Source organism: Schistocerca serialis, chromosome 2 (assembly GCF_023864345.2).
Source record: "Schistocerca serialis cubense isolate TAMUIC-IGC-003099 chromosome 2, iqSchSeri2.2, whole genome shotgun sequence".
NCBI classification, from domain to species: Eukaryota; Metazoa; Arthropoda; class Insecta; order Orthoptera; family Acrididae; genus Schistocerca; species Schistocerca serialis.
Genome location: NC_064639.1, coordinates 146,524,974 through 146,552,571, shown reverse-complemented (window position 1 = coordinate 146,552,571; position 27,598 = coordinate 146,524,974). Strand labels below are relative to the sequence as shown.

The 27,598-nt window shown below is 38.0% G+C and overlaps 1 protein-coding gene across 1 annotated transcript in view; it reads right to left on the bottom strand.

The window, feature by feature from the left end:
* Nucleotides 1-27,598, bottom strand: part of LOC126455473 (mast cell tryptase-like) — a 33,891-nt gene that overhangs the window by 866 nt on the left and 5,427 nt on the right. Inside the window, exons 3-5 of the mRNA XM_050091227.1 lie at nt 18,265-18,487; nt 15,431-15,592; nt 1,386-1,586 (exon numbers count right to left, since the gene is read on the bottom strand). Of these exons, the coding sequence (XP_049947184.1) occupies nt 1,386-1,586; nt 15,431-15,592; nt 18,265-18,487 (586 nt within the window). The remainder of the gene's footprint in view (nt 1-1,385; nt 1,587-15,430; nt 15,593-18,264; nt 18,488-27,598) is intronic.

The window sequence follows — 27,598 nt, the reverse complement described above, 5'->3', positions numbered from 1 at the left end:
CATAAAAACATGGCAAAGAGAAATATCTACAATAAATATGGGAACATAATATATAAAGCAATATCAAGTGCCTCATCTAAGTTGATGACCTAACAGTGATTACCAGGACTACCATAGAATTCATACATGTCCTAGAGAAGCCTCATGTGATCACTACCAAAACTGGCCTCCAAGAAAATACAGAACATGGATTTGAAGTGTAATAGTCTAGTGTCCCTTATGACGATATATGGAAACATCACACAGGTTAAACATGGGAGAAGTTACGAGGAATACTGATAATAGCAGAGTGACCAATAAAACCCAAACAGAAAATATTCATAGAGCCTATAAAACCACCTACAATATCTATAACAAGAAATCCCTTTCCACCTAAGCCAAACTGTTCCACTAACAGATAGTTGTCCTCCCAGAATCACTCCATGAAGTTGAAATATTATCATTACCCATCAAACAGCAATGTCACTGAGAAAATTATTCAGGCCAAAGGTTCAAGATAGTATCTGGGTGGATAGAAACTCAAAACAAATATATGCCCTGATTGAACTATTTATTTTCATTGCAAGGAAACGATATTGTTGAAGTAGAAGATACACTGCTTATTTAATGTATGGTTTGCTTTTTGAATATGTGTTCTTTTGGTTTCTGCATCAGTACAGTTCACTCACCAAGGGTTTAAACTGCCATGCACAGTTATCTCTCATTACATTTATGCCTTTAAAATGACAATATTTTCACTTGACAAAATATCTGAGGAAGTTGAGGATGTTATCTGAATTCATTCCCATAAGTTCTTTAAACATTTGGTATAACTGCAGGAACTCAAAGTTCACAATTATAAACTGGTTTTTCTTGAATAACTGATAGTCTGAATTTGTCGTGGTATTTTACTCATTGTGCCATGACTATTCAGTCTTTTTTCTCTTTAAAAGTAAACTTTATTTCATTCGATTCCATTTCTTTTTTGAAGAATGTATTAAGTGACAATTAAATTATAATGCTGAGTGTAATAGCTTAGGATGTGTGCTACTGTTTCTTCCTGGCTGCCAAACTGCATTTTAAAAGCCAAAATTCTTTAATTCAGTTCAGCTTTTCTCAGCTTTTTTTCTGAACTTCATCTCTTAATTAATTACTCACACAACTTTAAAATGGCATGTTTCAGTTGATTCCTTATGCTAAAACAGTATTTCACAGTAATTTCAATCTGTTCAAAATATTTATATACTTCAAAACTATGTTGTTTATCTTTAATTTCTCCACTTTGTGCATGTATTGTAATTCCAACGTTTGAAAGACATCTCTTGTAATATATGATAAACTACTTATATAAAATATGTGTTTTATTTACTCAGCTGTTAAAATTTAGGTATAAGACAAATCCTTACCATCAACTTCACAAGCCAGGGGTCCACCGGAGTCACCTCCACAAGCATCGACACCACCTTCAAGGAGACCAGCACAAAGCATGCCATCAAGAATCGCTTGATCTCGGTCCCCATAAACTTCTTTTGTGCGGCATGTCTCTTGTTCCAGTAATGGAACATATGCTGCTAGCAGTACATCAGAAAGGCTCTCCATGTCCTGAGCTATAAAAAAAAACAGGCAGTAGCAGGTGAGAAAAAGGGATATTGTCCATACTGAAGATTGAAAACGAGGCTGGAATGATTATGTTGTATCCCTCCTACCCCCCCCCCCCCCCCCCCTTTTTCCTCACAAGAGTCCATAAAGTGTAGAAATATTATCTAATATTCATATACAAAATTGTATCTTAACACCATTAAATTTTAATAATAGGAGATATCACAATCTGTTTAATCAATTAGAACAAGCTGTCACTGCCACAGCAACATAGGATGATGTCATCATTTTTTTATATTTCAGAAACGTTTGGAAGGAGAGAATACAGGGCTTTTCTTAGCCTCTCCACAAAAAATATGGATATGCATGACTTTATTAATCACTAGTTTCTGATGTAGAATACATAATTCCACAAGCAAGCACATGCTACATTGATCATAGCACATGCTATGTTGATCATACTTTGTTCATAACACATAATGTCATGTTTCAGAGTAAATTTTTCCTATCCATAGATAGGTTGAAATTGACCATTCACGTGGATTGCAGGTGGACAAATTGTTGGTGGTCACACCTGTTGTATCATGATCAGAGCATGGCAGTAGCTCCAACATGAATACCAATAAAGTACAATCAAAGCCCATATGTTACACAATAACCACAATAGGTGGTTTCCACTGAGAATTACATGGATGAATAAGCTGACAATAATCTGACCAATTTAAGATGCAGTACAAGCTGAGAATCACATGGACGAATAAGCTGACAATAATCTGACCAATTGAAGATGCAACACAAGTTCATCTTACCAGAAAAGTGCTGAATATTACATTACTAAAACTTACAATTTCATTTCAAGAATCACACTGTATCTCAGGACTTCGAAAATAAATGGTTTACTGTTTGGATCAAATACTTTTTGATTACCATCACCACAACTGTGCTTCATGGAGTGTCCATGAAGAATGGCTATAATACTTGTATTTAAAAAAAAAGAAGGGGGAAACAGTGTTTATGTAGGTACAACATTTCTGGTTTCACTGCTGATCCTACCAAGAAAGGTCAGTGTAGTTGTTAATGAACCAGACTAGCACTTTGGAGGAGCGAGGTTAAAATATCCGCATATTTAGATTTTCTTTGGTCCTTAAATTGATTAAAGCAAATGCTGGGGTGGTTCCTCAAATAGTATATGGCCAATTACCTTCCACATCTTTTCATATCAAAGATTGTGCTCCATCTATAATGTCCTCATCATGGTGTGTTAAACCCTAACTGTTAGTTCTGCGTCTAATGAAATAAGATATGGAAGTGACAGAGATATAACAAAATGTATTGGTTGGATGTATGAGAGCGATATTGAAACTAGATTTTTTTCACATGTATATGACCCATGTGACAAGGGACTGGCAGCACAAATAATCACTTCTCATTGCTGTTGCCATTCTATGTGATGGTTGCATTCTGGCCTGAGCTGCCGGAGTTGATGATCATGGGTGCATGAGGTGTGCTTTCTTGTGTATATGAATGCTAATGAAGGCTGTGACTGAAAGCTTTGTGTAAGTGTCTTTTAATTGTGCCTGTCTGCAACTTAATGTGTCTTCTTTACGGTAAGTAGAAGTCTTATCTTTTCCTACATTGTTGATATCCCTACATCAATTTTCTATTGTATGAAAGATGACACTCATATTTATTAATAATATAAAAGTTGAATTTAGCATATAATTAAATATTATTTTCCTTTAGGTAATCTACCTTGTAAACCTAGAATAGGTGCCCCAATTGAGAAAATCTCTGCTCTTGTGGACCAACACCTTCACCCAGTTATGACTCAGCACCTGCAGCCCACCTGTCTGGCCCGTTTGTGTGGCCTATCAGCAAAACATTAGTAGAAGTGACGCAGTCTTATGACTATGTACTGTAGTACTAACATTTTAAGTTTGATAGGGCCAATATATGGCATGTTTTACTTTTAATTTTATATTGTGATATTTCTAAAGAAGGCTACATTATTATAGCTGAAACCTAGTTAAAGTTACTTTGCTTACGCAACTGGAGGCTGAATTTTAATATTAAACTATAAAGCAGTTTTTAACCACATGGGGACAAATTTTCTTTGAAGCTACAGTCAAGAATATATCCTCATTGGAATGAGAAATGTGATCAAAACAGCAAAAATGTATTTGCAATGTGAATATTAGTAGTATGTGGCATTATCAAAAGAAGAGCAGTGAGAGATAAATATATGAATGAAGTAAACTGGGGTGTCAGGGAACAGTGTAAAAGGCTAAAAACATTATTTATGGGTCCTAAGACGTTTAAAACCACAGGTTGGGTAATAAGTGAAATTTGTGACTGGACCGAAAATTTTTTGGTAGAGAGAAAGCAACATGGTACCTTCAATGGAAAGTCATCAACAGATGTAGAAGTGCCACCAGGGGTTTTCCAGGGAAGTGTGTTGTGACCCTTGCTGCTCATGTTGTGTGTTAATGATCTTGCAGCTAATGCTGACAGTAATTTCAGACATTTGACAGATGATGCAGTTATCTGTAATGAAACACTGTCTGAAAGAAACTGCAGAAATATTTAGTCATCAGATCTTCATAAGATTTCAAAGCAGTGCAAAGACTGGCAACTTGCTTAAAATGTTCAGAAATATAAAACTGGGCACTTCAGGAAAAAAAAAAAACAGAAAAGCATAGTATCCTTTGACTATAATATCAGTGAATCACAGCTGGAATTGGTCGACTCATACAAATACCTAAGTGTAACAATTTACATGTATATGGAATGGAATGAACACACAGTGTTAGTTGCAAGTAAAGCAGGTGGCAGCTTGCAGCCCATGAATAGAATGCTAGGGAAGTGTAATCAGTCTACAAAGGAGACTGCATACAAAATACTCATGCAACCCATCCTTGAAAATTGCTCAAGTGTGTGGGAATCATACCAGATAGAATTGACAACAAATATTGAATGGACATACAGGGTGTTTAAAAAATGACCGGTATATTTGAAACGGCAATAAAAACTAAACGAGCAGCGATAGAAATACACCGTTTGTTGCAATATGCTTGGGACAACAGTACATTTTCAGGCAGACAAACTTTCGAAATTACAGTAGTTACAATTTTCAACAACAGATGGCGCTGCGGTCTGGGAAACTCTATAGTATGATATTTTCCACATATCCACCATGTGTAGCAATAATATGGCGTAGTCTCTGAATGAAATTACCCGAAACCTTTGACAACGTGTCAGGCAGAATGGCTTCACATGCAGATGAGATGTACTGCTTCAGCTGTTCAATTGTTTCTGGATTTTCACGGTACACCTGGTCTTTCAAGTGTCCCCACAGAAAGAAGTCACAGGGGTTCATGTCTGGTGAGTAGGGAGGCCAATCCACGCCGCCTCCTGTATGTTTCGGATAGCCCAAAGCAATCACACGGTCAACGAAATATTCATTCAGGAAATTAAAGACGTCGGCCGTGCGATGTGGCCGGGCACCATCTTGCATAAACCACAAGGTGTTCGCAGTGTCATCTAAGGCAGTTCGTACCGCCACAAATTCACGAAGAATGTCCAGATAGCGTGATGCAGTAATCGTTTCGGATCTGAAAAATGGGCCAATGATTCCTTTGGAAGAAATGGCGGCTCAGACGAGTACTTTTTGAGGATGCAGGGACGATGGGACTGCAACATGGGGCTTTTTGGTTCCCCATATGCGCCAGTTCTGTTTATTGACGAAGCCGTCCAGGTAAAAATAAGCTTTGTCAGTAAACCAAATGCTGCCCACATGCATATTGCCGTCATCAATCCTGTGCACTATATCGTTAGCGAATGTCTCTCGTGCAGCAATGGTAGCGGCGCTGAGGGGTTGCCGTGTTTGAATTTTGTATGGATAGAGGTGTAAACTCTGGCGCATGAGATGATACTTGGACGTTGGCGTCATTTGGACCGCAGCTGCAACACGGCGAACAGAAACCCGAGGTCGCTGTTGGATCACCTGCTGCACTAGCTGCGCGTTGCCCTCTGTGGTTGCGTACGCGGTCGCCCTACCTTTCCAGCACATTCGCCCGTCACGTTCCCAGTCCGTTGAAATTTTTCAAACAGATCCTTTATTGTATCGCTTTTCGGTCCTTTGGTTACATTAAACCTCCATTGAAAACTTCGTCTTGTTGCAACAACACTGTGTTCTAGGTGATGGAATTCCAACACCAGAAAAATCCTCTGTTCTAAGGAATAAACCATGTTGTCTACAGCACACTTGCACGTTGTGAACAGCACACGCTTACAGCAGAAAGACGATGTACAGAATGGTGCACCCACAGACTGCGTTGTTTTCTATATCTTTCACATCACTTGCAGCGCCTTCTGTTGTTGAAAATTGTAACTACTGTAATTTCGAAAGTTTGTCCGCCTGAAAATGTACTGTTGTCCCAAGCATATTGCAACAAACGGTGTATTTCTATCGCTGCTCGTTTAGTTTTTATTGCCATTTCAAATATACCAGTCATTTTTGAAACACCCTGTAAATGAGGGAAGTACAAATGGTCACAGGTTCAAACAATCCATGGAAGAGTATCATGAAGATGCCAAAAGAATTGAACTGGCAGACAGCTGAAGATAAATGGTAACTGTCCCTTGAAAGCCTACAAAGAAACTTTCTAGAACCAGCTTTAATTGATAAGTGTCAGAAGATATCACCCCCCCCCCCCCCCAAACCTACATATTACTCCCATTGGGATTAAAAGATAAGATTAGGCTAATGCAGGATGCTCAGAGACATTTCAGCAATCATTCTTCCTGTGGTCCATATATGAATGCAATGAAAAAACAACTCGCACAATGGGACGTAACCTCTACCATGCACTTCACAGTGTTTTGCAGAATACTGATGTAGATGCAGATTGCTTACTGCTGGATGGCATGTGTATGAACTGGTTAAGGTCTGCAAAATTCAGCAAGAAATTTATTGACATGTACAAAATTTAAAAAAAATAAAAATGAGTGATTTGGGGAGGGGGTGACACTCTCCTAAAAAAAGTCCATTCTGAAAACCATAATAAAATTAATAGACATTTCTAATGCATTTAAGCATCAATGTCTTGGATATAAAATATAAATCCTATACAAAATCAAAGATGAGGTGACTTACCGAACGAAAGCGCTGGCAGGTCGATAGACACACAAACAAACACAAACGTACACACAAAATTCAAGCTTTCGCAACAAACTGTTGCCTCATCAGGAAAGAGGGAAGGAGAGGGGAAGACGAAAGGAAGTGGGTTTTAAGGGAGAGGGTAAGGAGTCATTCCAATCCCGGGAGCGGAAAGACTTACCTTAGGGGGAAAAAAGGACAGGTATACACTAGCACACACGCACATATCCATCCACACATACAGACACAAGCAGACATATTTAAAGACAAAGAGTTTGGGCAGAGATGTCAGTCGAGGCAGAAGTGTAGAGGCAAAGCAGTTGTTGAAAGACAGGTGAGGTATGAGTGGCGGCAACTTGAAATTAGCGGAGATTGAGGCCTGGCGGATGACGAGAAGAGAGGATATACTGAAGGGCAAGTTCCCATCTCCGGAGTTCGGATAGGTTGGTGTTGGTGGGAAGTATCCAGATAACCCGGACGGTGTAACACTGTGCCAAGATGTGCTGGCTGTGCAACAAGGCATGTTTAGCCACAGGGTGATCCTCATTACCAACAAACACTGTCTGCCTGTGTCCATTCATGCGAATGGACAGTTTGTTGCTGGTCATTCCCACATAGAATGCATCACAGTGTAGGCAGGTCAGTTGGTAAATCACGTGGGTGCTTTCACACGTGGCTCTGCCTTTGATCGTGTACACCTTCCGGGTTACAGGACTGGAGTAGGTGGTGGTGGGAGGGTGCATGGGACAGGTTTTGCATCGGGGGCAGTTACAAGGATAGGAGCCAGAGGGTAGGGAAGGTGGTTTGGGGATTTCATAGGGATGAACTAACAGGTTACGAAGGTTAGGTGGACGGCGGAAAGACACTCTTGGCGGAGTGGGGAGGATTTCATGAAGGATGGATCTCATTTCAGGGCAGGATTTGAGGAAGTCGTATCCCTGCTGGAGAGCCACATTCAGAGTCTGGTCCAGTCCCAGAAAGTATCCTGTCACAAGTGGGGCACTTTTGTGTTTTTTCTGTGGGGGATTCTGGGTTTGAGGGGACGAGGAAGTGGCTCTGGTTATTTGCTTCTGTACCAGGTTGGGAGGGTAGTTGCGGGATGCGAAAGCTGTTTTCAGGTTGTTGGTGTACTGATTCAGGGATTCCGGACTGGAGCAGATTCATTTGCCACGAAGACCTAGGCTGTAGGGAAGGGACCGTTTGATGTGGAATGGGTGGCAGCTGTCATAATGGAGGTACTGTTGCTTGTTGGTGGGTTTGATGTGGACGGACGTGTGAAGTTGGCCATTGGACAGGTGGAGGTCAACGTCAAGGAAAGTGGCATGGGATTTGGAATAGGACCAGGTGAATCTGATGGAACCAAAGGAGTTGAGGTTGGAGAGGAAATTCTGGAGTTCTTCTTCACTGTGAGTCCAGATCATAAAGATGTCATCAATGAATCTGTACCAAACTTTGGGTTGGCAGACTTGGGTAACCAAGAAGGCTTCCTCTAAGCGACCCATGAATAGGTTGGCATACGAGGGGGCCATCCTGGTACCCAAGGCTGTTCCCTTTAATTGTTGGTATGTCTGGCCTTGCGGTCCCTTCCCTACAGCCTAGGTCTTCGTGGCAAACGAATCTGCTCCAGTCCGGAATCCCTGAATCAGTACACCAACAACCTGAAAACAGCTTTCGCATCCCGCAAAAGCATGCCTTGTTGCACAGCCAGCACATCTTGGCACAGTGTTACACCGTCCGGGTTATCTGGATACTTCCCACCAACACCAACCTATCCGAACTCCGGAGATGGGAACTTGCCCTTCAGTATATCCTCTCTTCTCGTCATCCGCCAGGCCTCAATCTCTGCTAATTTCAAGTTGCCGCCACTCATACCTCACCTGTCTTTCAACAACTGCTTTGCCTCTACACTTCTGCCTCGACTGACATCTCTGCCCAAACTCTTTGTCTTTAAATATGTCTGCTTGTGTCTGTATGTGTGGATGGATATGTGCGTGTGTGCTAGTGTATACCTGTCCTTTTTTCCCCCTAAGGTAAGTCTTTCCGCTCCCGGGATTGGAATGACTCCTTACCCTCTCCCTTAAAACCCACTTCCTTTCGTCTTCCCCTCTCCTTCCCTCTTTCCTGATGAGGCAACAGTTTGTTGCGAAAGCTTGAATTTTGTGTGTACGTTTGTGTTTGTTTGTGTGTCTATCGACCTGCCAGCGCTTTCGTTCGGTAAGTCACCTCATCTTTGATTTTATATGTAATTTTTCCCACATGGAATGTTTCCTTCTATTATAATAAAATATAAATCCCATAGATGCAAAAACTGCTAGTCTACAAATTTCTGTAGTAGGGAAGAAATATATCAGTCTTTTGTCTAAATGAAAAATGGCTAACAAAAAAACTGCATCAAAATCATTAATGAATGAGAGAACTATGCTGTAGCTATTATCTTTTGTAGAAGTAAGAAAATGCATGTGGGCTCCTGTATACTTATTAAAAATACTTTAGCATTTAAGGTAAGAGATGATTTTAATATTCTAAATGATAAGGACATATTTGAAAGTTTCTGCATAAAATTAAGAAGACAAACCATTCTAATATTTCAATACATAGAATCCCTGGAAAAGAAGTAACAAAAGTATTTCCATTTAACTGTTGAGTAGCAAAGTCAGGTCAAAATAACCTAAGAGATTTTTCTTTTGCTTGATTTCTTTGGCACTTGACATTCTGAAACTTGCCAGGGGCATGAATTTCCTTTTATTGCTGGTCTGTTTCAGGTAATGTATTCAGAGTACTTTCAGTCTTCAATGCTTTGCATTAAAATGCCACTATTCAGCGTCTGACCCAACATGATTTCTGGTGTTTTCGCATTGTTACCCATCTGACCTAACATGTTTGCATTCAGCTGTTTTTGCAGTTGTATTCTGATGTGAGTCTGAGTTATCAGCCATAAAATACAGACGCTACAAGTGTTTGAATAAGTTTAGTTTTTCTTTTCTGTATAAGTAAATCAATTATTAACCAATTTTATTTTTGCTATCACATTTTCTTCTCTTAGTCGAAAGGAAAGTGACATGGCTGTTCTTTTGCCCTGAAACAGAATGCCTAAAATCATGACTGATGAAGAAATTATTGTGCATTTATTTCATGAAGATAATGATGAATCTGTGGGAGAAATCTATTGATTTTGATTATGACGTTGTTGTAGAAAGTGAACTTGGCACTGATTCAGATGTTTCTGCTGCTTCTGATGATGAAATGGTGACTATGAAAAATGACTAACTTTTTCTGGGCAGAGATAGGAGGAGGAGGAGGAGATTACAGTTTAACGTCCCGTCGACAACGAGGTCATTAGAGACGGAGCACAAGCTCGGATTAGGGAAGGATGGGGAAGGAAATCGGCCGTGCCCTTTCTAAGGAACCATCCCGGCATTTGCCTGAAGCGATTTAGGGAAATCACGGAAAACCTAAATCAGGATGGCCGGACCCGGGATTGAACCGTCGTCCTCCCGAATGCGAGTCCAGTGTGCTAACCACTGCGCCACCTCGCTCGGTGCAGAGATAGTAAAACCAAATGGAACAAACAATCATTTAGTCAAAGGGCTTTGCTAAAAAGTACAAAATTATTACCATGCATTTACATGTAGCTCAAGGCACAGCAGTCTTCTCCCTTCATTTCAGTAAGAATGTAATTGGCAGATTGAATGTACACTAACATGTAGATTAAGAACATTGCCACAATTTTTGTTGTTGCTTCATTCTGTTTACACCTATTCATAAATTTCTAGTACTAATAGGGAAAAATTTCATGAAAGCTTATACCCAAGCAGAATATTTGATGATGGATGAGCAACTCATTCCATTTCAGGATTGTTGCTCATTTAGGTAGTATTTGCCTAAGAAACCTAAGAAATATGGAATAAAAGTGTTTGTCATACTAGGTTCTAGAGCATTCTCCTTCATTTGAGGTGTATGCAGGAATGCAGCCTGATGGTCCATTCAGGCAGTCTAACAGTCATTTAAATGTTGTTCAACAACTTGTTGCTCACATTAGAGATTCAGGAAGGAACACAACCATTGATAACTAGTATAATAGTGTTGCAATTGCCAAAACAGTTCTGGATATTAAGCTGACTTTATTGGGAACAGTGAGCAAAAATAAGTCTGAAATTCCTGCTGAGTTTCTGCTCGTTAAACACATGAAAGTGAGTTCAAGTTCATTTGTCTCTTATGTTCCCAGGAAATATTACTCACCTCCACTAATATCATCAATGCACAGTGATGTCAAGGTAGATTCAGAGACAGGTGCTGATAAAAACCAGAAATTGTAGGTTTCTACAATTGCACTATTGACATACACAACAACTATATGGTTGGCTGAAGAACAAGGAAGTAGCCCTTCACTGTGCTTTTCCACTTTATGAATGTCTCTGCATCTAATTTTGAACACTGGCCAAAAGGTACAAAGAAGAATATTTCAGAAGGAGCTTGCAAACAAACTTATCATGGAGAGTGTTGTCAGGAGAACACAGCATATACTCCACAATTTTAGGGAGAGAATAAAGTTGTCTCTGATAGCCAGAGGCACAGAAGTACCACAACAGTAGCAGCAAGACTGTTGACATCAAATACACTAGGAAATAGCAACTAGACTAAAATCATACCAATGGAAGAGATGCCCCATCTGGCCATGTACAGATGACAACAAGCATTCAACAGTGTGTGCTTCTTGTATGGAGCATGTAGGCAAAGTGCCTTTCAAAGTTATCTGGACAAAATGCTTAGCTCACTGAAATATTTTGATGGTCTTTATTAGTGTATAACATTTTTTTAGAGTTAGGGTAAGTTTTCTTTGCCCCTCACATAATAACTCACAGCGTCATTAAATGATATGAAGTACATGGTGTTTTTATTCATTTGTGTTCAAAAACCGTCATAAATCATACCACTTCATTTTTTATAAGACTAGGCATATGTTGCCAGCTTAATTTTTGCCAGGGTCGAATTGACCTGATGCGAGTACTTAAGTTACTTCTCGTCATGTGAATATTTAAGTGTTAAACCAAAAAGTCTCTTACAGAAATTAAAAAAGAAAAGGATTATGATAGCTGTCAATTTTAACATCAGCATAATAAATGAGTCCTATGAATCAGCACAAGTTATTGATCTGGTCCGAGCATTTTGTTTCAAGCTAAAATTCACAGAATTCACAAGAGGAAATAGACTTCAGCCTTATAAATAACTTTTTGACAAATTACACATTTGTTGGTACAAGAAAATTCCCCTTTATTTTGGTATGTCTCATATTGTTCATTATTTTTGGAGCTACCAAAAGTAAATGAACTAGGCATTTGAGAAATGTTCATCAAATGATACTCCAACAATGAAAATATAAACTTCTTTTATTGTAGTCTTGAAGAAGTAAAATGGCCAGTGGATCATCGTAATTGAAGTTCTAAAAATTATGACACATCTTGAAAGATTTTTGGACATTTTTAGCAAATTCCCCTACCATATGCCATTAAAAAAGAGAAGCAAACGGAAGTAGATAACTGCTTGTTTGAAAGTGTCAAGTGCTAGAAAATGACAGTTACACAATGAAGTGAAAAGTAATACAAATTTATACTTTATAAACTATGTAAAAAGATATAAAACTGTATTTTGAAGGATTAGAAAGGCAGCAAACAAAAGGAACATAAAAAATTCATTCTGAACCATACAAATAGGTCAAAGGCAGTATGGTCAGCCATAAAATGTGAACTTAGTGTCATCGCCAGCAGCCCAAAATCTCCAAAATTGAGTTGGTCACAAATTGATTGTAAATTCTCCAGAAATATCACCATATTTCATTGAGTTTTTTGTAAATGTAGCAAAATCAAATGTTGATGTCAGTGGTTAGCTAGATAATATCCAACCCATTAGTCTTGATCATGATAACATAGAAGTTCTCACTTAATTTGATAGAATTACAACTGAAGATATATAAACATAGTATTATCCCTCAAAAATATAAATTCAACTGTGTGGGATGAAATATCCACTAGAGTAAATGCAACAGTTTCTACTATATCATAACCCCTAGTTGAAATAACTAGTCAGTCATTTGAAGAAGGATGCTTCCTAGCTGCTCTGTTTACACTTTAGTAAAGCCTCTACTCATGTAAGTCTCACAGGAAGATGTAGGAAACTACTGGCCAGTAAGTCTTATTCCAGTCTTCTCAGAACTATTTGAAAAGGTTGTTGTAACCCAGATTCAAAATTTCATAGAAAAATCTAGTATCATCACATTACATCAGTTTGGCTTCCAGAAAGATGTGAATACGGTATGTGCAATCAACAAATTTGTTACTGTTTAACAAGTTTGAAAAAGTCTCAGAAATTTTCTGTGACCTTATGTAGTCTTTTGATTGTATAAACCGACCTCTACTGCTACATAAATTAGAAAGATACCGAATAAACAGTAGGACTTTGAAGAGGTTCAAATGGTTTTTAACAAACGGAAAGCAAATGGTGGTTACTACGTCAGGAACAGTAAATTGTTTCTCAGTCTGGAAAATTATTTCACAAGGAGTTCCACAAAGTTCCACTTTAGTCCCTACCCTGTTTTTAATTTATATAAGTGATTTACATCCAAATGTAACACCCCAGTCAGTTTTATTTGCAGATGATACACCTGTACTTATTGAAAATGATACCACAGAATAAGTTCCCCAAAGGGTCATTGATGCTCTAAACAACTTAGAACATTGGTTTGATGTTAATTAATGAAATTAAACAGGTCATAGACCCAACTAATACTGTTTAACTAAACAACCAAAATCAAATGACTTCCAAATTACCCATAAAAATCTGAAACTTAGGGAAGCAGATACTGTCAAATTCATGGTGGTATTTCTAGACAAAATGTATCATGGTCTTCTCACACAAGCTACTTGGCAAACAAGTTAAACAGTCTTGCATTCTCATTGACAATATTGTTCTACGCAAGTGATATCGACACTGGAAAAGTTGTTTACATGGCTACCCCGAAACTGATGTAAGATATAGAATAATCTTTTGAGGAAATGCAAGTAATGTAAATAGGATATTATTAACACAAAAACTATTATTATAAATGTATATAATGTTAAGCCTACTCACAATATTGCAGAGACACTGAGTCTCAGATAGGCACAACAACAAAGACTATCAAAAAAAGCTTTCGGCCAAACAGGTCTTCATCAGAATTAGACAACATACTCACTTACACTCACACAAATGCAACACACACACACATGATCACTGTTTCTTACTCCTGTCTGGCCTTGGAAACCAGAGACTGTGAGTTGCATTTGCATGAGTATGAGTGCCTGTGTTGTCTAGTTCTGATGAAGGTACGTGTGGCTGAAAGCTTTGTTTGACAGTCTTCTTGTAGTGCCTATCTGTGGCTCAGCATCTCTGTTTGTGGTGAGTAGCAACTATCCTTTTCATAACAATTGTCATTATTCCATACTGGATTTTCCATTGTTTAATATTAAGCCTATGAATTAATGTTAACAATGTTCAGGGATCTAAATATTTTGACTATTCTGTGTATTTATATTTATGAATTGTTTATCTTTGTATGTAAGAATCCAGAATTATTTATAGAAAACCATTTTGAATCATTTCATGACAACATCTCTTAGATTAAAACTGTACTCCCAGACTCAGTAATTATGAGATATTGAAGTTGAAACACTTTCATAGTATGCACCTGGGTTCACTGAAAAGTCAGTCAGTAATTTTTAAATGATGATAAAGATATTTTTGAAGAGTAATGTAATAAACTTTTACTGATGATCGTAAATAAAGATTAATTTTGGCTCTTGTCTTGACAAATTATATGTACCTTAATTATGTTACTTCCATCGGTGAGTTTCCTGTGCATTGTATCAATGATTTACGAGTTTATGTAATGAGATAACAAAATTCTGATTCTGACATTTGGCATGACCTGGTGCACAATACAATAAGGGTTAAATTGGGCTTATTATTATTATTATTAATAAGGCAAAATGTGTCATTGAAAAATAAAAAACTAAAATTGCAACCAAGACTGTTTTTAACCAACACTATTATTAAATTTTTTTATTAAAAATCATAGTAGATGTTATTGTGTTAGGCACAGGGAAAATGACACACCATGCTATCTTGAAATTAGGTACTGTATGTGACTGTACCAGTACTGTGATGATGTGCTTGCTGTTGTCCAGTCTCTAATGCAGTGAATAACTGCACTAGACAGTGAAAGATCAGTAAATATTTTTTGCCATGTCATCCTTGTCAAACTTGACCCATCTTATGTGACAGCCCACACCAAGCTATCTGTCCATTATGTCCATATAGCACTGTTTCTCAGCAGCTGCTGAAGTCCAGGTTATTCTTCAAACTTGTTAACATAAACCATTAACGTTTACATTCCTCTAAGTTACTTTTGGAGCAATCCAGCACACTGACACAAAAAAAAAAAAATAATTTAAAAAATGTTGTAAGAAGAAACAAACCTATGTTTTCCTCTGACAAGGGGAGGTGCATGAAACATACAGTATGCAGTATTTGTTCGGTCTGACTCCATCTACACACTGAAAAAATTAAATTGCTTATATTTGCCAAAAGACTGGGCAAATGACAACTGAGGGTTCCTAAAGAGAGACGCAGGGTATACAATTAAACAAATCAGAGACTTACGTTTCTGTGCTCCCCATCCTGTAACAGTGCACCAAGTCCCTGCAGCATTTCTGGTATGTGCAGCCGGGAGACATATGGGTCGTACATGTGAGTTATAACTGATCCCTTTATCATCCGTGGCTTTCAGTTTCAACAACCCAATATCATGACTGTAGTAACCATCTGTAACAAAAGTACTGTGTGTTCATCTTTGACTTTTACCAATAAAATGATTACTTAGTCAAATTTATATATAGAATAATGTTTTGCAAGACAAGTAGCCCTGTGTTTCATACAAATCCTCTCTTCTTGAATTTTATCCATTTTCTGTATTGTAATGTAAAATTTTGTGCTATTTTATTTCAGTATCATCAACTATGATGGTACCATACACATAACACAATCTAATTTATCACTTTAACTGCTCTGGATGTGTTAAAGCCCGCGCCTTTGTACCTGTCCCAGTGTGCTTTGAACGTGCTTACGCGTGCCACCAGTCCTTCTACCTGGTACTCTGAACGTGTCTAGAGTACCAGGTAGAAGGACTGACTGGTGGCGTGCATAAACACATTCAGAGCACACAAGGACAGGTACAAAGGCAAACACGTTAACACATCCAGAGCAGTTAAAGGGTTAAAGCATTGTTTTTCTTTCTGCAGAATTTGATATTTTTAGCTTATGTTCATTTTCAGAGGCAACCATTCAATAGTGCATTACTAATCAACTAATAACTTAATTTTCTGTTACACTAAATATCTGTTTTAACAGCAGTTTGGGGCAGACAATATGCTTCAGAAACTTGTGGATGTTTGTCTTTAAATTTTTCTGTCACAAGATGATTGAATATTGGAATTATAATCTTCCTTTCCTTTTTTATTATGGATATTGCTATTGTAATACATTTGTTTTTTAGATATAATTATAAGCAAAGTTATATGTTCTAAAATTGAAATAACATGCAAGGCAATTTTCAGTCTGCACCTCATCTGAAGGTGGCTCATTTTAGAACTGTTTTTGCATGTATCTCCATTGACTGAAGGCACCTGATAAATTTTAATCTTCCTTTGATTGCCTTGTGATGAACAGTGCTAGGCAACAATAAATGCTTAACTCTAGACTGGAACATGGGTATACTTCAGTTCAGTCCAGTTTTATCCTCTGCAGTGTCTGTGTTCAACTTGATGCTGAATGGTTTTTGCCATTAAGTAAAAAAGATATAATGAAGGCACTGTTATGAGTCCAGTGTAGAGTGTATAGAATATAAACGAGGCTGTGAGCAACTTGGACACAATCATAGATGTGTGAAGTACTGTCTATTAACGGGTAAGAATAGTACAGTTGAATGGTAAAATTTGCTTAACAGCTACTTCAAAGTATATTTAAATGAAAATAATAAAAAAACATAGTTCAGAGTTTTCTTTTTTAATTTCTGTGTATATCTTTTGAAACACAGTAGTTTAAATTTTTAGCAGACTACATACACCTAAAATCGTAACAGATTTTCACTGTTATCTTTTCACAACAATATAGAGATTCATGATTGTGTTCCTATACATCTGTCTCAGATGCTGGACAGTTGTGATTTGTGTATTATAGAACTTTATTTTTGGCTAATTGATTGAGTTACAGCATTGTGGGCTACTTCAGGAACATTACAATATTTTTCTTGCCTCCAACTCAATTCAGAGTTTTAGTGATACATATGCTTCTTTCTGAACTGACTGTATGGCATTGTTGGCCAGGAGGCCTCATCTGAAGTTGTTCAGCTGCCTGATGCAACTCTTTCAGTTAACTGCCACTTTGGTGATTTGCCTGTCAATGATGGTGATGGGATCAAATGGTTATGGCAACACAAACACCCTGTCCATGAGTGAAGAACATCTCTGACCAGGCTGGGAATCAAATCAGGGACCCTTCAATCTAGAGGTAATGGTACTAACCAGTAGACCATGAGCTACAGATTTGCTTCTCTCTGATTACTAGGCACATATCACCATGATTACAGCTGTCTGCAAATGTTCTAAAACATACTTTTTATCATGTTTTAATGTCTGTGTGGTAAGATTGCTTGGAATCAGAGTCAATCCAGTTCTGAAAATTAAAAGTGACTGTATTGATGATGACAGTTGTTTTGAAGGAATGTATTTCTGGATGAACAAACCAGCAATTAAATCCAGATTCCCCTCTTCTCCACTTTTTTTAAAAATAAAAACAGGCAACCATGCTTTGCTTCTATTCCAGATTGCTTAATATAACAATAAAAAGAAATTTATGTGATAGTGACAGAGAGAGTCAAAGTCTTTTGACTCTTTAAAATAGTTGTACTACAATTAACATGAAGTTAATCATGTGCAAGGAATAAAAAGAAAAACTTACACTTGACTAACTGCATCTTGGAAGAAAATATAAATTATGCCCATCATGTATCTTTTTGTGTCATTATAATCACATTTTCAACATTCATATGTTTAAGTTTTTGCCTCCCTCTTTGGTCTAACCATATGCAAGGATGTAGTGGCATCATGTGGTAAGCCCCTTGACAACCTGTTTCTACAACATTCTGTCTTGGGCATGATGACTTGCTTGCTGTAAGCCAATAGCAGTCGGGCTGATAATCTGGTCTATCCATCATAATGGTGGCCATTCTCCATGTCTTTTCCCTCTATGATTGTTCCTTCTGTTTCTGCTTGCCTTCTGGCTATGTGACCAAAATATTTGTACTCTGCCATTGTTTAACATGTAGCTGCATGAATAATAAAGTTACATTTAGACCTACAAGCAAGGAAGCGGTTTCTTGCTTCTGCAGAAAAAAATTGGATACTTTTGCTACAAATTTTTATTATTACAGAATTTACCTCTTCTAAATTTTGGATGGAGAAGGATCTTGTCAACTCTGAAGACTTGCTCATATTTATTGTGCTGGCTGCGGCGATGTTTTCCCACTGTGACACGCAAACGTTCTGGATCATAACTCTGAAGACAGTGGGCAGCAGTCACAATGAGCCTTTCTGATATTATAGCTCCACCACAGTGGTGCTCATATGATTTTGCACCATATTTTAGTATTTCTATTTCAACCTGCCAATGCAAAATCATTACTGGAGATCAGCAAAGCAACTGACAATCTCAATGTGCTTTTGTAGACTAAGCAGTCAATAAATTAGTTTAACATCAGAAATACATAGTAGTAAGCAGAATTCCTTCACCAAGAGCTCAATTAAATTACTTGTACCTACAGATAGTTAAAATTATAGTGTTATTACTTTATTGAATAATTGGTGACAACAGGTCTTTTCTCTAATTTCATTATAGAAGTTTATTAAAGTTTCTGCCAGTGTTACATACAAATTGTGACTTCTGTACTAAGTATGTTTTGAATAACTTATAAATATGGTAGGAAAATGTCACTGCTGTAGAGCATAAATTGAATGCAGAGTTATGTATAAAAATGTATTATCTGTAATTGATTTTTCTGAAAAATCATGAAATTACTATTTGCAATGTCCAAGCACATACATGTTTTCTTGCATAAAAAGAAAAGGCCAAACAAAAAGAATCACAGCCTCTATGAATTCCATAGTTGTTACTAACATTCATGTGCATATTGTATTGGGAACTGCAGTTTGCCGTTTCTGATCTCCATCCTGCAATCTGTTTCTGAGGATAAGCTGAAAAAAGATATGGTCTAGAACTGTGGATGACACAGTTTAAGTGCTGCAACTAATAATAAGAGAATGCAATAACAATTCAAGTGCAGAAAAAGTAATTTTGGGCTGATAAGTTGGGAATTTAAGCAGATGGGACCTGGGTAAACTGAAAGAACCAGAGGTTGTACAGAGTTTCAGGGAGAGCATAAGGGAACAATTGACAGGAATGGGGGAAAGAAGTGCAGTAGAAGAAGAATGGGTAGCTCTGAGGGATGAAGTAGTGAAGGCAGCAGAGAATCAAGTAGGTAAAAAGACGAGGGCTAATAGAACTCCATGGGTAACAGAAGAAATATTGAACTTAATTGATGAAAGGAGAAAATATAAAAATGCAGGCAAACAAGAATAAAGACGTTTCAAAAATGAGATCGACAGGAAGTGCAAAATGGCTAAGCAGGGATGGCTAGAGGACAAATGTAAGGATGTAGAGGCTTATCTCACTAGGGGTAAGACAGATACTGCCTACAGGAAAATTAAAGAGACCTTTGGAGAAAAGAGAACCACTTGTACGAATATCAAGAGCTCAGATGGAAACCCAGTTCTAAGCAAAGAAGGGAAAGCAGAAGGGTGGAAGGAGTATATAGAGGGTCTATACAAGGGCGATGTACTTGAGGACAATATTCTGAAAATGGAAGAGGATGTAGATGAAGATGAAATGGGAGACACGATACTACGTGAAGAGTTTCACAGAGCACTGAAAGACCTGAGTCGAAACAAGGCCCCGGGAGTAGACAACATTCCATTAGAACTACTGACGGCCTTGGGAGAGCCAGTCATGACAAAACTCTACCATCTGGTGAGCAAGATGTATGAGACAGGTGAAATACCCTCAGACTTCAAGAAGAATACAATAATTCCAATCCCAAAGAAAGCAGGTGTTGACAGATGTGAAAATTACCAAACTATCAGTTTAATAAGTCACAGCTGCAAAATACTAACGCGAATTATTTACAGACGAATGGAACAACTGGTAGAAGCCGACCTCAAGGAAGATCAGTTTGGATTCCGTAGAAATATTGGAACACGTGAGGCAATACTGACCTTACGACTTATCTTAGAAGAAAGATTAAGGAAAGGCAAACTTACGTTTCTAGCATTTGTAGACTTAGAGAAAGGTTTTGACAATGTTGACTGGAATACTCTCTCTCAAATTCTAAAGGTAGCAGAGGTAAAATACAGGGAGCAAAAGGCTATTTACAATTTGTACAGAAACCAGATGGCAGTTATAAGAGTCGAGGGGCATGAAAGGGAAGCAGTGGTTAGGAAGGGAGTGAGACAGGGTTGTAGCCTCTCCCCAATGCTATTAAATCTGTACATTGAGCAAGCAGTAAAGGAAACAAAATAAAAATTCAGAGTAGGTATTAAAATCCATGGAGAAGAAATAAAAACTTTGAGGTTCACCAATGACATTGTAATTCTATCAGAGACAGCAAAGGACTTGGAAGAGCAGTTGAACGGAATGGACAGTGTCTTGAAAGGAGGATATAAGATGAACATCAACAGAAGAAAAACGAGGATAATGGAATGTGGTCGAATTAAGTCAGGTGATGTTGAGGGAATTAGATTAGGAAATGAGACAATTAAAGTAGTAAAGGAGTTTTGCTATTTGGGGAGCAAAATAACTGATGATGGTCGAAGTAGAGAGATATAAAATGTAGACTGGCAATGGCAAGGAAAGCGTTTCTGAAGAAGGGAAATTTGTTAACATCAATTATAGATTTAAGTGTCAGGAAGTCGTTTCTGAAAGTATTTGTATGGAGCGTAGCCATGTATGGAAGTGAAACATGGAAGATAAATAGTTTGGACAAGAAGAGAATAGAAGCTTTCAAAATGTGGTGCTACAGAAGAATGCTGAAGATTAGATGGGTAGATCACATAACTAATGATGAAGTATTGAATAGAATTGGGGAGAAGAGGAGTTTGTGGCACAACTTGACAAAAAGGAGGCACCGGTTAGTAGGACATGTTCTGAGGCATCAAGGGATCACAAATTCACAAATTTAGCATTGGAGAGCAGCGTGGAGGGTAAAAATCATAGAGGGAGACCAAGAGATGAATGCACTAAGCAGATTCAGGAGGATGTGGGTTGCAGTAAGTACTGGGAGATGAAGAAGCTTGCACAGGATGGGGTAGCATGGAGAGCTGCATCAAACCAGTCTCAGGACTGAAGACCACAACAACAACAAGAAGTTGAGGGGCAAGGGGTAGAAGGAGAATGTTACTTATGTTTGGCAATAAAATAACGGTACATCATATTTGTTTACAAGTTGGACTAACTGTGTGTATTTATGACATATTTAATATTATTACCAATGATATTATTGTAGACATTGTAGTTTGTGTAATAACCCGTGTGTGAAAGTTATTTCATAGCAAGTGCCGATGTGGGACCAACATCCACTATGTTTATACCCACTGATAAAGATTTAAATTCCTCAGAGTCCTCACTCAGACCAGATCTCAATTAACCAGTCAGCTTGAGGAATATATAAATTATGATATTCAGTTAATTAGTGATTGGTTTGAGAAAAACAAGCTCATAGTTAACACAAAGAAAACCACTTACCTAAACTTCCACCTAAGAACAAATAAAATTATGCCGGATATGAAATTACACAGTTCCCAAATATCCCCAAGTACAGAAACAAGATTTCTAGGCATATGGATCCAGGATAATCTAAAATGGCAAACACACATTAATAAAACTAATAGTAAGCTAAACAAAGTGTGCTATGCCCTACAAATCCTCGCATACTGCACAAGCCCAGAAACTGTTCACACAGCCTACTATTCACAGTTCCACAGTGTAATGCAGTATGGTATTATATTCTGGGGAGACTCTACACATAGTCCAAACATTCTCCTCACCCAAAAGAGAGCTACAATAATAATGAACAAGGCAAAGCCGACCGATAGCTGCAGACCTCTCCTCCAAAAGTTGCTCGTCCTACCCCTTGGCAGTCTGTGTATACTAGAACTATGCAAATTTGTAAAAAGTAATATTACAAAATTTAATAAAAATGTAAATGTCCATGACTATGGCACTAGGCAGAAAATGAAACTCCATGTTAAAGAAATGCACATCTCTGCCTTTAAAAACTCTCCCTTCAACAAAGGCATTAAAATATACAACAGCCTGCCATTAGGAATAAAAACAGTAAGTCCCTGACTGTATTTAACAAAAAATTAAAATCATTCCTACTTGATCATTGTTTCTACAGTGCAAGTGAATTTCTGCTCCACATGGATGGAAAGAAACATGAAACAAATTGCACCAAAGAATTTTGTAAAGAGTAAAACATTAATGCAAGTATGTGCAAAAATCTTGCATCTATATCATATGCTACTAAGCAAATTAAGTGCAGAAAGAATATCCAACCAGGTACTTTTGTATATATGTGTGAGAAGAATACAGCACTAAAATATAAATGTGTAACTAAGTAATTTGTGTGTTCATAACTTCTCAGAAAATATGTATGTAAACTAATGCTTGTGTAAACTTTTGGCATATTACTTCATGCCAGCAAATTATCATAATGTCCAACATCAGCCGGCCGGGGGTGGCCGAGCGGTTCTAGGTGCTACAGTCTGGAACCGCGCGACCGCTACGGTCACAGGTTCGAATCCTGCCTCGGGCATGGATGTGTGTGATGTCCTCAGGTTAGTTAGGTTTAAGTAGTTCTAAGTTCTAGGGGACTGATGACCTTAGAAGTTACGTCCCATAGCACTCAGAGCCATTTGAACCATTTTGTCCAACATCAAATGTATGTTTGTGCATGACCCTGTGCATGTGATGTACAGTATTGATTCAGAGGACAATAAATAAAAATATTTTTGATTTCTTGTACTTCACATTGTGCCATATGCTGTCATGTAATGCCATAAATACTAAGCATTTAGCACAATGGAGGACACTTGACATCCACAAAAAGGATCAAGGCAAAATTTTTCACGTTAAAGAATATACTGTAACGATGGTAGTTTATTTGACTTTGGAGAATGTGGATCATGGGAAGATGGAGGGTATTCAATTCTGTGAATGCAACACCAAGTAAATATTACTAAATAAATACCTTACATCACGTGGGACTGCTTCACTAATATTATTTGAGATCTAGATCTTTACGCAAAGCTATTCATCAGTTAACTTCAGGGGAGATCTAGATTGACATGGAAATGGAGCATCTGTCAAAATTGTACTTCCTTTGAGATATACAGCCACTGACAAGCAGACAAGAAAAATTTTAATTTATTTTGCTCATTCAGAAAGGAGATAAACAGATACTCATAATTCCAGATTCTTAAAGGCTCCTGGCAGAGATTTTCAAACTGGTCCATCACACTGGTCTATAGTGCATAATGCTTAACATTCCTGGCTTTCTCTCTCTCTCTCTCTCTCTCTCTCTCTCTTCCCCTCCCCACCACGTCCAGTATCTACATTAAAATTTATACACTCCTTCAGTACCAGTAAGCAAAATCCTGTACTGCATTAGTTTGTCACTGGGACTTCTTCTTTCACAGATATTTATTATTTTTTTGGCAGTTCAGTTTTATCATCTCCTTTGCAATAAGCAGCATACCTTCAGTTTCAGCTCACTGTGACACTAACAGCAGCAAAAACATCATGTGATTTTTTTGCTGACTTCAAGTTCTGTAGCTACGCTTTCCCAAATAAGCCCAGTCTCACATGTTGACTTCACTAACATGTAAAAGACAAGTTCAATAATTAAGAAGTCAAATGCTTGTGGGGAAAAAAGTATTCAGTGAAAATTAAGCTTACATAACTTTTCAGTGAAGTCTCCAGCAAGATCTATTCCATATCTCTTTTAAATTTCTAAATGTCCAACATCAGCCGGCCGGGGGTGGCCGAGCGGTTCTAGGTGCTACAGTCTGGAACCGCGCGACCGCTACGGTCACAGGTTCGAATCCTGCCTCGGGCATGGATGTGTGTGATGTCCTCAATGCCTAGCATTTGGTCCATTTTGCACACATTGTTTAGCTGTACTTTTGTATTTAAATTTTATGAAGCTTAAAAATGCTTTGAACAGGTAAAAAGGGGATGGCACAAGATTGGCTCGGAAAAGTAAATATGGCGAAACACTCCCATTCAATATTTTCAATCACGTCTCATATTTTCTAGTCAGAATGAACGCAGAATACTTTTTGTACTGGACTAATGTCTTTTGAGCACCTAGTGTTTTCTTCTTATTTCAGTTTGCATTTTATGTTGAAACATTTTCATAGCATGTTCTTCTAAGTAGTTAAAAAAATTTGATCCTTGGGAGCCACTGGTGATCATTAACATGGCTTTATTAGCCTGAGATTAGAGTTTTTTCTTAGATAGGGTGTCCAAATGTTTGCATTCAAACTTTACCATTTGGGTTCAGTTTCAGAGTAGTGAATCCACATCTAATCACTAATCACTAATAACATGGTATAAAAAGTTATTGCTTTCCATAAAAAACTATTGTGTGAGTTTAGAATAGAAGCATACACTGCTGTCTTTATGGAGATAAATCAACTCTCCTGGAACCCAATTCACACATTTTGTGACAATTAAGCTTTTCAAGACCAATTAAATCCACATTTCTAGTTCCAGCATTTTAGAATTGTGTAATATTTTTTTAAAGTTTGTCATCACAATTAAATTCATTATGCAGTCTTGTAGTTTATTGCTTGATACTTCATTTAGTTGTATAGTTGGTTGAATATTAATGATGTTTGTTCTGATTGTTTAAAATGTTCAATCTGCTTATATACATTTCTGCAGATTAAACACTTCTCAGCATATTGTATCAACAGTACTGAGTAACTTGCAGCTCGTTTCACACCTATAGCTAACAAAAGTCTTATCACCGGACACCGTTTTTCTGATGTACATATTTTATAGGAATCCAACATTCTGAGATGAATGAGAGAGGTTGTCTTTATTAATGTTTCTTTAAAAGCAGTTCTCAACTTGGCCTACAGAAAGTTTCATCCATTAGTACTGAGTTTCCTCTGCAGTTTGTCTTGTTTAGTACTGAACACCTCTCACATTATTACAGAACAGTACTAATTTACTAGACACAATATGAACAATACTGTGTGTCATGTTCCCAACACTCAACTAACAACATAGTGTACTCCTATACTGTGCCCCATTCTTGGAATTATCTTGGTAAATTGTGTAACCAATAAAATAAGTCAAGGGGAGGTAGGGAGGGGGGGGGGGGATAAGAACATGGCACATACAGTAAAACAAAATTAGTTCAAAATTAGTTCAACCAGACGACACGAATCAAGAATTTTCTCCAGGATAAGGACTTCTTTCTTGTGTTCTGGAGCAAAGAATATGAAGTGAAATATCCCCCTGGGATGCAAGTAGAGAGTCTATCAGCAGTAAGCTGCTGTTAGTTAACACATAGGAAAATAATAATCCATAAATGGCTAACGAAAATAGAAGATAAATGCACAAACAAAGAGGATGAGACAAAGAAAAGACACAATCAAACAAAAGCAATAGAAAGTGTAGAACACTTAATAACTTTTCAAAAATAGGGAACTGCGACAATGAAAAAGCAGAGGATAAAAGTAATCATAAGAAGTAATGGAAAGCTGTGGAGAGGTCCTGAGAAGAAGCTGAGGAGGAACAGCTGGTGAAAATTAAGAGCAGATAAATGTCAAGAGTGTCACTTCCCACACTGATAGCCTCAAAGCAACAACAATAATGAAGTGACTCCAATATCAGCAGTGATAATACTGTTAATCTGGTCCATGCTCTTACGAATGAGTTTGTGTGTATATGTATATATGGTACAGTCTCATTTATGTGAGTGCATGTCAAAAGCTGAAATAACCATCTTTTGCAGCACAGACCAGCAGGAAGAGAGTCAGTGAGGTTATGGAAGGTATTGACAGTGATGTGGAGCTATGCCGACTCCAGTGACATAGACAGCTGTTCTAGGTTTCTCAGTTGTGGATCTGTGGTGCAAACAGCTGGATCAAGGTTCATCCACAAACTCTCATTTGGGTTTAAATTGGGGGAGTTTGATGTGTATGGTAAACTCATCCTGGTGCTCTTTGAACCATGCACATACACTGTAAGCTGTGTGACACATTGAATTGTCCTGCTGATACATGCCATTGTGCTGGGCAGAAATAAACTGCATGTGAGGGGTGGACATGGTCCCCAAGGATAGATACATACTTGTGTTGATCCATTGTCCCTTCCTGAATGACAAGATTACCCAGGGAATGCCACAAAAACATTCCCCAGATCATAACACTCCCTCCTCAGGTCTCGACCCTTACTACAGCTGCTGTAGGGCTGAACACGTCAACAACCATTGGGTCCGATGGAGCATAAAAGGTGATTTATTTGAAAAGACAACCTGTCACCATTCACTGGATGTCCAGTTGTTGTATTGGCATGCAAATTCCAGCCTTTGTCGCTGATGAACAGCAGTCAGCGTAGATGCATGAACCTGGCTCCTGCTATGGAGGTCCATACACAGCAACATTCACTGAACAGACTCTGGTCGGTATCCCCTTGATTCATCTGGATGGTCAGTTGCTCAGAAGTCACACATCTATTCACCTGTATATATCTCCACAGCCATCATACACCATTGCCACTTACAGAAGGCCAATATCATGCCCTTTTGGATGTCTAGATCAGTCTGTTTCTTGTGACATCCGCCCAGACCAAACGTAACGAACTATATAGAACAAATGGTAGAACAGCTGCACGCGAAAGGCAAAGGTCCCGAGTTCGAGTCTCGGTCCGGCACACAGTTTTAATCTGCCAGGAAGTTTCATATCAGCGCACACTCCACTGCAGAGTGAAAATCTCATTCTGGAAACAACTGCATTGTTTTCTGCATACCTCTTTCCCCCCTAGGCACACCTTATATATGCTTCACTATAGTGCTGCCACCTGCTCTCTGTAAGTGATAATTGCATTATTGTATGTTCACATTGAACATAGGCAGTGGTCACATTAATGTGACTGGATTGTGTTTATGTTAGGGATTTTGTTATTTTATATTCTTGATAAATTCCTCTCTTTCTTGCTGACTCCTTTTTTCTTCATCATCATCAGTATATTGTGTTTTACGTTTCATCTTTGTCTGGAGCAACTTAACATCTTCACCTACATGTATTTACTGTGTCACAAAGAAAGCTATCTGAAAAATATGAGGGCTCATGATTATTTTTCCATTTGTGTTTCTGTCAATTCTGCCTTGATTGCCTCTGTTTAGTAATTTTTCATGAAAAAAAACATTAATAATGCACATAGAAAGGCCTTACAACACACATGTTAATGCAATGAATGCCAAGAGAAACATGACAAGCTGCCATTAAGCAGAGAAGGTGGGAAGAATCTGCTATGTGTAAATCTACACCACAGTTGGAAATTGGCCAGTGTGTAATTAGTGATGGCATAATTGAGATCAGACAGGGACTGGAAGTTGCTTCTGAGACATAGAGGGAGTCATGGAAG